Source organism: Lissotriton vulgaris, chromosome 7 (genome assembly GCF_964263255.1).
Source record: "Lissotriton vulgaris chromosome 7, aLisVul1.2, whole genome shotgun sequence".
Lineage (NCBI taxonomy): Eukaryota > Metazoa > Chordata > Amphibia > Caudata > Salamandridae > Lissotriton > Lissotriton vulgaris.
In genome coordinates, this window is record NC_141695.1 from 214031983 (window position 1) to 214044081 (window position 12099).

At 45.6% G+C, this 12099-nt stretch overlaps 1 protein-coding gene across 4 annotated transcripts in view; it reads left to right on the forward strand.

Moving 5' to 3' along the window:
• Positions 1 to 435: 435 nt before the first annotated feature.
• The window catches only part of LOC147701233 (retroviral integration site protein Fli-1 homolog), a 220388-nt gene continuing 208724 nt past the window's right edge, over positions 436 to 12099 (forward strand). For all 4 annotated transcript variants that reach the window (XM_086929976.1, XM_086929978.1, XM_086929977.1 and 1 more), the window contains exon 1: positions 436 to 568. In XM_086929976.1, the coding sequence (XP_086786102.1) occupies positions 551 to 568 (18 nt within the window). In that variant the 5' untranslated portion in view covers positions 436 to 550. The remainder of the gene's footprint in view (positions 569 to 12099) is intronic.

Consider the following 12099-nt stretch of genomic DNA (forward strand, 5'->3'; position numbering starts at 1 on the left):
TCTGAACCTTTACAAGACCCATTATCTACCCAACCAAGGAGTAAACAACAAACCTTTCACCAAAGATCTTCCAACACACTTTTAAAAACACAGCACACTAATCACCTGCCAAACCCTGTACCAACCCTTGTGCTTGCACCATCTAAGCAAACACCACTTGAGACCCGTGGCCTGGAACCACAGGAGTTACCCCAAAGTCCCCATGTCCAGAAGCTCTTTTGTTCATCAAAGAGCGCAGGAACACAGCGAGGATCTCAGTGGCTGGGGCTTGCATTGTTTTGTAACCCCCTCTCACGCACATACAGCCTGACAAGCAAAGAAAAAAAAAGAACTTGCAGCTCGAACTCAGTCACACCAATAGGAAACCAGCTTCAGTGGTTTTTGTGACTTCACTTCCCAAATATAGAAGTAGAAAAAAAAACCATAAGCTCTCATCCGGCCGTGGTGTGTGCAACCTGCTGAGCATAGCACTCTACGCTTGCCCATGGCGCGGTGATGGGACCTGTGAAGAAATTTTAACCAAGATCCGTGAGCCCTGAGAGAAGACACAATGGACTACACCATCAAGGTAGGGCTACCTGCCCCGGCCACCGCCCTGCGCTCCGTCCCTGCCTACGGGCGCCCCATCTCCCACCCCCTCTTCCTCCTCGGGCTACTTCTCACACACCCAGCAGCAAAGCCGGGGCGGGAATCTGAGGCCCCCACTCTTTCCTTTTTGTACAAAATTTCCTCTTCCTTCCCGTTCGTGGTTGTTCATGTCTGAGCTTAAATAACACATGAAACCACCCCCAGAGCTTCAGATAAAAGAGCGCGGAGAGTGTCCCGAAGGGCAGAGAGGACCTGAGGACACCCCACTCTTCTAAGGCGCTGCGGATGGGGTGGGGGGTCCCTGTTTTCAGCAAGAAGCGGGGGCTCTCAAGATGGTGGATTCTCCTGGTGGATGGCTGTGGTGATGGTTGTGAGATCTCGCTCTGACACCTGTTGATGCCTGGAGGCCTTGACTTTGAGGGTCAGTCTCCACTTGGGGTCAGACTGGGGGCTTCTTCCATGGCTTGAAATTACTACTTTTGGATGCTGGAGCAAGCAGTACTACCTCCTTTGAAAGAGCTCGGGCCCCCCATTGGTCTTCTGCATTATAAAGGGAGATGCGTGGAAGGTGCACCCATTTGGCCTAGATAATAGGGGGGGTTTCGCGTTTCCCTCCAAAATTTTGAAGGGGTCGGGAGAGAGCCGTTGTCACTCTGAGGAGATCCTTCTTTTACTTCTGAAAACGAGATTCGACGTTTGTTTTTCGAAGCTTGGACTACAGCGAAGGACCATACCAAACCCAATGTCTCCATGCCGCCCCCACCTCCCCCCCTTCGCCTTGCGCCGCGCCTCTATTTATTTTATTTATCATCCTCCTTTCTTGCTTCTTTCACTACATTATTTTCTTTTCCTTTTTGCTATTTTTTGTATTTATCCGTTTTCTAATGTTTACACACTCACATAAAGTTTTTAACACTATTTCTTTTCCTTGTGTATAACTTTGCTGTTTATTTCTGCATGGTTTGGTTATAAGCGTTAAAAGACTTTAATTTGTGTATTTTCTAATACTCTATATCATCATGAAGCATGAAACTCCCGCCAAACTTTCGTTTTTTTTCTACAAATACTTCTCTTTATCGCATAACACTTTTCTTTCTAGAAATCGAAGAATGTGTAGAAAAAGAAAATGTCTGTCTTGAAATATAAAACGGTGCAAAACTCTCTTTCCAAAATATAAAAACTTGTAATGTTGATTTTTATCAAAATGTAAATCACTTAGATCGGGCCTGCTGCAATGCAAAGAAAGGGTGTGAAAAGGGGGAGGCAGACTTTTTGGGTATAAATGCATCCTTTCACATTAAAATCGTTTCAGATTTTTTTGCTAAAATGTCGTGCGTGTACGCGTCAATAGTGGAAGTTTGAAGTGTCCCGCATTGCTCAACACCAAAGCAGAACTCGGAGTCGGGCGTACAATGCTGATAATCTTTACGGATACGTGCTGGTGAACAGCTATTTTGATAATTGCATATTTAAAAAAATAATAATAATATTTATACATATATGTGTATATATATATATGTGTGTGTGTATATATATATCTTTTTTTTTAATGTGTACTTATTGGATTTATTTTGAAGAGCTGCCTGTCTGGTTGTGTTCTGGTATTTAGTAGCTCGAGTTAAAAGAGCTAACACAATGAAAGCATTATTTTGAAATGCGTCGATGAGGGAAGGAAAGTTTTAAAAGTATGAAAGGTTAGCCCCTTTTCTCTGGCACTCTTTTCTCCTTGCTGGCTACTGCAGGAAGGGACCTCCATGGTCTAGAAACCTCGAACAATACACCGATTTTGCATATTTTTTGTGCATGTTAATTTGTTTTTACATAACACAGCATAATCTCCAGCATTTGTGTTTCTCCCTACCCTTCTCCCTCCACCCTCTCAAAGCACTCCTCCCCCACAGTAAACTGCCCTCTCCTTGCCCTCTTTTGCTTCCCCTCCCAGGCCTTTTGTCTCTGGTCTCCTATCTCTTCGCACTTTTCTTCTCTAACATTACGTGTATTTGTAAAGCGCACTTTCCCCAAGGGTATCTTGGCACTGAATCATTTATAATAAATGTATTGTTACCCAACTCAATGGTGCTCATTTTATAGACCCTAGAAGGATGATATGCTGAGTGGACCCGCCGTGATTTGAACCTGGGCCATGAGGTTGAACTCAAGCCCCTACTACAGTGGACGCATTAGTCCACTAAGGCCACCAGACTCTCCTCCACTTTGGTAACCCCTGCCCCTTCACCAGCCCCTCCATTCCTCTTGTCTCTGGCCTACACTCTATTCGCATTTCTATTGCATTTATATAGCGCTCATTATCCCTAATTAGACATCCAAGCGCTTTGGCTATTCCGCAACCCAAGGTTAGTGGTCAATCTTTGGGTACCGGTTATTGTTGGTTATTGGTAGTAGGTTTGTGTTCTCAAGGAAACCATTCTAAGCATTTACTCCAGGTCTTTGTGGTGGAACAAATTATTAGGAGATTAGGAGATGGGTGACCATCATCAGAGTAATGAGTAGGTGGGTTCATGCAGGTGGGTGGGGGGAGATGAATAGAGCTCTAGGAGATTATGTATTGTTAGGTAGCAGAGATATGGTTTTAAAACATGAGAAGTTGCGATCCCTAAACTTAAGTGCGAGCAATTTGCTACAATACAATATTACAGAATGAGGCAAACAGTGATGGACTTAGAGCCGGTTGTACTCAGCGAGTGAAGACCTGCAGACGGTGGATGGCAAGCCGGGGGGGGGGGGGGGGGGGGGGGGGGGGATCTAGGTCAATTTCCCATGCAGGTTTTTAGGAATACATTAGGGGGGAGGCTTTTTGAAGAGGCGTGCAAACTGAGGGTATTACATTCTAGAAAGAATCATGTGAAATAGTGTATTGTATGAGCCCCTTTGTGGTGTGGTGAAGCTCATATCCACACGGATAGGATGCTACACAATGTGGGTGTGTGGTCAGAACTGTGTTATATTTACTTTGAGTCTTTGCGGGATGTGTTTCCCTGTCATGCATGATGACCACCAAGGTGCGGTTACCATGTTATGGGATACAGCACTTGACGGTGTGATGGATGAGGAAGTGAGAGAGATAAACAAGCATTTGTATAGTTTGCATTAGGCTAGCAGCACTGACTAGCTCTGCAAGTCCCTTTATTGAGATGCTAATTTTTCTGCATGCTCTCAATCTGGTTACCTCTGCTGGCTGTGGCAGGAGATCATTCACTTTGTGATCTTATGGATCCTCAAGAGGTAACCGGTGTCGAGAAGGAGTGAGTGGAATTCAGAGTTCTGCCTGCATAGACTGTGTTAGAGTACTCCTTTATAGGACTGACATTATGAGACATGTATGAAGGAGATGCCCTGTGTTGTAAACACCCTTTCCTCATGATAGGATGCTGGTGTTCAGGATGAGGGAGTGATTGGAACTTGGAAGGTGGACTATGTGACCATCAGTGTGTGGCAGAACTCTCCAGACTTTGCAGAGATTTCTGGTTAGTAGCAAGGGACTAGTTAGATGGGCTGGCATGGGATGAACCTATCTCCCCCCTCCGGAGGACTGTAAGTTTCTCCACAACCTTTCAGACCTCAAAGGCCTGTCCCCTGGAAGATGAGGTATCCGGTTGTGAGTTGATATATGGTATCATAAAGAGACACAGGCTACATCAGATTGAGTCTGGGAAGACAATCAGAAAGACGACTAGTTAATGTCCTTCATTTTATCTATAAATAGAACTAGTTGCTACTGGTGTCAGAAAGGGAGTTGATGTCTTAATGGTGAGATAAGTTGTTGCCTAGTTGAGCTACTGGTGGGCTGTGCCCAGGGTGATTGGCTCCTAGAGCCCAGTAGGTTAGCTGTTTCCAGGAGGGATATTCACTTAGAACCCAGTAAGTAGGGTGGAGCTATGAGTGGTAATCACTTAGATCCCAGTAGGAGGGATGTAACCAGGAGTGATACTCACTTAGAGCCCAGTATCAACAATCCTTGCAGGGTGGTTGCATATGAGGGCTTGTGCTCAGGTGCGCTAAACCTAGAGTCCCAACACGTGTATCTGCTGTTGTGGTGAGTAGCTGCTTACCTGGTGGTCTGGAGGCAGAGAGGCAGTGTTTCTGACCCTGGGCCCATCTCAGGCCCTAACAGGCAGCACCCTTAACCTGTCACTCTTTACCCGGACGCTCGGTCTGGATGCCCTCACAGGATCTGTATAAGTAAGATGGAAAACCCTAGCTGTCAGGTAATTTGGCTCCAATGGGAAGCCCAGGAGTCACAAACTGGGGGGCCCAAAGATGGGCCAAATATGAACCCAATGTCCTGTTTACCAGGTGGAGCCCCACTGCAAGGCAGCACTCTGACTCAGAAGAGGTAAGGAGAAAAGGAGGTTAAGTTGATCAAAATCCGTACCAAGCTCCCAGAAACACATTTTCAACAAAAAGCCATGAAAGTCAAACAGTTTTTAGTCAAAATGTACTCACAATTGTTTAACACAGAAGCCCTCTCCTTACATTCATCCAACTGCTCTTCCCATCTTGTCTTGTCTCTTTGTTTCCTCTATGTTTGCACTTCTATGAGTGCCCTCTCTCACTCCTCTTACACTCCTTCCAGGCCCTATCTTGTCTCCTGCCTAGATACACTTCTCTTTTTCTCCCCCACCCTGTCTCACTCACCCTTCCTCAGCTCCTCTCTTGCCTTGCCCTCCCGTCTATCAGCATCTCTCGTTCTCAGTTGTCCCTCTCACACTGGGCAGCGGTGTCCTTCTGTCTACCTTGTCAGATGCCTCTCTGAGAGTTATCTGGTAATCACACATTAGAGAAGCAGTGGACGCCTAGGCCTGTATTCTGTTAGCAGGGTTCATTTCTGTAGGCATGTTTACTGTATGGATGGGTGGGGCAGATATATTGGGTGGATGGACAGACCTGTGGGAGGATGCATGAGGACAGGTGGTGATCTGGCCAATAGATGGATGGGTGGAACTTTTGGTATGTGCATGGGTTGTTGAGTGGGTGAATAATTGGAAAATGTGGGTGGATGAATGGATGGAAGGGTGGTGCATTTGATGGATGGGTGGATCATAAGTAAATGGATGGATGGTTAGTGGGTGAGTAGAATGGTGAGTGGGGCAATGAATGGACGGGTGGAGCGCTGGTAGGTGGGCTCATGGAAGCATGAGTGGGCCACTGTATGGAGGGGTTGGGATGGTTTTGAATATGAAGGGTTGAAGGCATCAGATAAAGAAGAATAACTGGAAAGGTGGAGGATTGAGTAAATGGGTGGATGGATGGACCAGCAGACAGATGGATGGATGAATGAATGGATGGATTTGGGGGGGGATAGCTTAGACAGATGGACATACTCGCCCAGAGGTGGGTGAGCTTTATAGGGGTGTTTAGATGAAAGGATGGATTTGATTTATTTTTAATTTACATTGATGGATGCATGATAGAAAGAAAATATTTGGATGGATGGATGGTTGGCTGGATGGATGGATAGCTGGATGGATGATGCATAGCTGGGTGGATGGATAGCTGGATGGACGGATGGATTGATGGATTGATTGATGGATGGATGGATGGACGGAGGATGGTTGGCGGACATACACTGACTAACCAGTGAACCAGTGGTGGGTAGAAAGGTGGATGAGTGGCTTTATAAGTGAGTGGATATTGAACAGATAGGTTGTAATGTTCTTGAAAATAAACATATGGGTTGCTGTTAGAAAGAAGATACATCAGTAGATGGATGAATGAGTGAATGAATGGCCTTTGGGTTCAGAGGAGCCAAGTATGTGACTGACCCTGCTCCACTCCTGCTAGCCTTTGTGATGAACTGATGTGTAGACATCTCACCTCTGGAGATGATGTATAGGAATGGGAGTGGTGGTGAAGACTGAAACATGCTGCATGAAATGATTGGTAGCCGCTCGTTAGTGCATTATGCTGTTGAAGCTACTTTTAGCATAAACATGAGCTATAACTCAAGCGCTCCTCAAAACAGGTTCATGTGAATATCAGACAGGCCTATTTGTCATGAAAGAATGTTCTAATCACCAGTGATTACCAGGAAGTAAACTGAGATCAGACCTCGCAGTGCCAGAACCGGAAGGGGAGGGTGTTGAACAATGAAACCTGCGAGGGAAGGATCACATGAGTACTTACTACGTTTGTAATTATAAATAGACACAAGCATTGACAAAGCCAATAGGTCTTGTTTTCACTCTGTGTACTGACTCAAACGTTTACAAACTCCCAGCAGTGAAGTGAAAAACCAACAAAAAATGCTTTCTGTACACAGTGCATCCACGAGAGAACGAATTTAATGTGTGAGATTCAGAGTACGTTTAAGATGTAAAATCGCCCATCATGCATGGCAATGCAAGCACTCCATAGGAGGTGCAGTGGTAGAGTTATACTCCTCTGAGTGCAGCCAAAGCCCTTTCTGTGCATACTTAACAAAATGCAAATAACAATAGACTTCAGACAGCTACACTGTCAAACAAACCTAAAAATAACTACCAGACTGGACATAAACAGAACTGTAATTTTCACAGACAGCTTCTATCACCTCCATTTCTGTTACCATCTTCACAAAATGCCGACAGATGTGAATAATTCAAATACTGTTTATTTATCCCACCGTCCATTCAGCCATAACCATATGTCTGGCTAGCCCTCTTTCCCTCAATCGGTCCCTCTATCACTCTTTCTTGCAACACATGCTTCTAGTCCTTCCTCTATTCTTCTGGCCCTCCCTACGTCCAGGCGATTCTACAGCTCTCCACCCAGGCCTTCATCTGTCACCAACCCATTGTCCTATCCCACCTCGCCATTTATATGTACACCTAGCTCGCTGTCACTCCTTGTGTTTCTCCACTAATCCCTGTAGATTAAAATCTGTCCATCCATGTACAAATTTACAATCTGCCCATATGCCCTGGTACCCATCTTTCATTGCCACCCACTTCCATCCGTTGACCTTACCACTCACATGCCCACCTAGCCCTTCTACTCTCCTTTATATCGATGTTGCCCCTCAGTCTAATCCCCCATGTGTTCATCTAGCCCTTCATCTGTCCATCGTGCCTCCTTTTGTGCACATGTGATCCATCTGTGTATCACCTCTGTCCAACATCTCTCTATATCTCCATCATTCTTCTATCCTGCCCTCCATCTATCTGGCATCTCCCAACACCCTTTATCAATATCTGCCATCATACCAATGTGTGCATACAGCAGTCCATCTAGTGTCCCATCTGTTTATCTAGTGACATATCTGCCCACCCAGTCATCCGTCTCGCGATGGCCTTCATATCTCCTTGCAGGGCTTCAGCTCTTTAGCTACTGCTTCACCTCTCCAGCCACCCCTCGGTGTTACAATCAAACACTCCTCCTGTCCAGCTATCACACTCACAATGCATTCATTTGTGGAAAGTTTAGCTGTGTGTGGGCCACACTACTAGCAGTGACCTCTGCGATAGGTCTTTATTAAGCCGTGAGGTCTTCCAGCTTGGCCACCAGTCTTCAGAAAACCCACTGGGCAGTGATTTCAAAAAAGAGGCCTTCTGACTTACATTTAAAAGTCTGATTCAGGTACACCAGGCACCGACATCAGATTACTCCTTCCCAAAGCATGTGGAAACCTCTTTGCAGCTAGTCTCTAGGCACACCTTAAGACAGGGAGGCAGCCTGTCCACCCTGGGCAGGGGGCAGGTCTATGGAGAGGCTGGCAGATGGGTCACCTGGTTAGAGCTGAGGTGGTATTATACCGGGTTGTGTCTGGCTTGGGCTGTTCCTCAACCCAACCCTACATTTACAGAAGTGGTCCATCTGATACCCAGCTCAGATGCCACCCGCAGAGGCAAGCCTCCATGTAACAATGCATTGATGGCCATCCGTACTGTCTCTGCCAGCCCGTCCTGAGGTTACTTAGGTAACACTTCCAAGGCAGGGCTTCCTAGACCTGGTCTCTCCATGGACTTCGAGGTCCCGCTCTCTGGCTGTCGGTGCTGCACCACAGTTTGTGAATGTTGTGGTTTGTGCATAACCTGATGTTTCCGTAAGACGTCTGCAGGAGAGTTCTAATCAATTCTGGGAGTCTTCGGTAACTTCATCTGAACCTTGAAGAGTGAAATAACTGAATGCCCTCGTTTTCAGAAGGCAAAAACTGGTGTCTTATCACCTGGTAACACAGAGTCCTGTGGTGCCTCTAAACGTAGGCATCTGGGCTCCTTCAGCCCCTCAATCAGGAGTGCTTGGGGTTCCCTACAATGCTCCAATCCCTGTTTCAGAGTAGGGATTCCCACCTCCAGCCTGCCCTTCCATGTACGATTGATTTTGTTACATCTGTCCATGGACCCGGGTCCTCTGCTCGGTGGATAACTCGAACGCCCCATCCATCCATCGGACCGCGTTGCCATGGAAACCCCCACTCCGGGGCCCATGGGCCCGCGCTCAGTTTCCAGTGGACGGAAAGGTTATTTAAAGCAGCCTCGATTAAAGGCTCTCTGCTCCCCATTCAGAATCAGGTGGCCTTATCAGGAGCAGCAGAAGCTTCCGGTTGCTCAGCCTCAAACTTCCTGTCCCCACATCCTGTGCAGCTCGCGGCTCAGCCGAGCCAAACGCAAACAGCTTCTGAAGTCGAGTGTCGCGTACACCCGGAGGAGCCCGGGCCTTTATTGGCCTCTGAGACTCATACCGACACGGACTGGTGAAGCCTTCGGCGTTCAGAAAAGGCTGGGGCAGAGTCAGGCGCACGTCAGTCAGGCTACTTGCATTTGATTTACCTGTGCCCAGGTCTACCCTTCTTTTCAGAGACACTGGTTTTCCTAAACGCCAGAGTGATTCTGCGTACATTTTTTATTTATTTATGTAATGCGATTTTATATAGCGCGAACATTACCCGAAGGTGTCAGAGTGCTTTACAAAAGAACCAGTTGAGTTACATAAGAGATAAAACAGAACAGGAATTGCAAATGTACAAGTGGAGTGAAAGGAGGGAAAAAATTGCAAATGTACAATCTGTAAAGTCACTCAAGGAAGAGATACAAACAGATAAGCTCTAAAATCACATAGAAATGGTAGTAAGTACGAAGGTCTACTACATATACTCGTGATTAGAGATAAATATATATACAAATTGTAAATTCACTCAGGATTACATTTTAACAGCGATTAGGCTTGGACAATTATATATTACATATTTACCGAGCAGGAAATTCTTGCCATCATTCAGCCAGGTGTTCAGGTGGTGTTGCACTCAAGGGTGGTTCTTGGGTGACCGAAAGTCTTGGGTCCAGAAATGGGAGGGGGGAGATGATGAGGATGGCATGATAGGAAAGGGTATGTAGTTTGGCTGCCATCTTACAGTGGCTTCGCTCCTGCATGTTGCTCCTCTTTTATACTTTCTTTCTGTGATATCATGGACTTTATTGGATTCGGCTGAGATGTTGTACTTTTGTTTAGGAAAATGTTTCAGCTTATTTCGACATAAGGGATACCCACATAATCAAATGATAAACTGCTCATCTATCGTGTCTTTGTAATGAGAAGGTGTCATGAATTTACCGCAGTCCAGAAGGAACTCTTCGGTTACATCTTCTTCAAGCAGGCTTTCGACCATATGTAGAGCCCGTTTATACAATTCAATCTTCCTTTGATAGCTTCCTCAAGAGCCTCCTTTCTCTTTGCAGCATTTTCACTTTTCATTTTCACACTTCTCCCAAGGCCAACTACGGAAACACGACAACCTTTCTTACTCCTCCAACATGGGCGTAGAAGCTGTGCACGACCCTCTGTGTGGGCAGTTTCCAATCACCATGAGCAAAAGACCAGGAGGCAAGACGAGATCTACGGTTCTAATTGGACCAGAAATGTAAGGCCCAATGGAAGGTTCGCAATATGGAAACGTTTGAATATGGGGAAAGAGCTGGTGCCTTATTAGCATGGAAGGCAAGAGTAGATAGGGCCAAAAACACCATTAGTCAACTTATAATTGATAATGTCGGAACCAAATCCAGTGAGACGGCAGTTATGCAGAATTGTCTTCTGTCCCGCTTTGCGAACCTTTATACGGAGGATATTGATCCTTCTTCAGAAGCTATAGGTTCGTGGTTGAAAGATAAAACTATTCCAGTCATTACGGATGCAACCAGAGATTTTTTAAACTCCCCTATTTCAATGGAGGAGATTAAGGAGCAAATAAAAAGGGCCAAAACTAAGAAGGCTGCGGGTCTTGATGCCCTACCTAGTGAAATTTTGCTCGATGAACTTTTACTGGTACTCCATACTTTATTTACGATGATATACAGCCCAGCAGGGAAGATCCCTAGCTCATGGATGGAGGTTACAATAGTCTTGTTATTGAAGCCTGGGAAGGACCCTCTGTTACCTGACTCTTATCGCCCAATCTCCCTGCTGAATGCTGACTATAAGATCTTCATGAGCATTTTGGCAGGGAGATTGGGTAAATTTGCTCCAAGTCTGATTAACACCGATCAGAAGGGCTTTATGCCCGGAAGAGTCATACAGGAACAAATCCAACTGTTAATTGGCAATATCGATCTAGCCTAAAACAGAGGGGACCCCTTGCCGGTAGTGGCATTAGATGCCGCTAAAGCCTTCAATCGAATGTGCTGGAAATATCTATGGGTGCCTGGGTGGTGTTGGAGGGAATGGATATGGGTCAGACGTTTGTTCAGACCTTAAAGAATAGTTATCATGGAGCATTGGCGAAGATCTTATTAAATGGCTCCTTGACCCCTAATTTTGAATTCAAAGAGGGACAAGACAGGGGTGTCCCCTATCTCCCCTCTTGTTCAATATTTATATTGAGCCCCTTGCGCAGGCAATTAGGCAGGATAACAACATAAGTCCTTTTAAGTCAGGAGATTATCAATCTAAAATGACCCTATATGTAGATGATGTTATAATATATACTGCAAATCCTGACATCTCTATCCCGCATTCAGAAAATCTGTTGGTGGAGTTTGGCGCCATCTGAGGGTATAAGGCAAACTCCAACAAAACCGAGATTATGTGTTGCAACTCTGCGTATAGTCATGGTCCTGTAAGTAATGAGTTTAGATACTTAGGGATAAAGATTGTAAAGGACTTAAATTGAATACCGTTGATCAACTGGAAAAAGATTGAAAAAGATGTACACTTTCTCTTCGCCAGGCGGAAACACCTCCCTTTATCAATCTATGGGAGGGTCAACCTGGTGAAGATGTCGGTTCTACCTAAATAGACCTTCCTTTTTGGTGCGGTTCCTCTTACCTTTTCGCTGGAATGCATTAATAAGATCCAGGGGAAGATAGGTAGCATTATTTGGGGGCAGGAAAGTGCCAGGCTATCTTGGAAGAAACTAAGAAGGAAGCTCTTGAAAGGGGGCCTGGCACTTCCAGATATAAATCTATATTTATTGGCCTTTCAATTTAAGGGCATAAGGATGCTACTATCTACACTGGTGGAAACTTCTTGGGGCAGAATTTTGGGGGAACTTGTAGTAGATGAAGGTGCTAATGGACA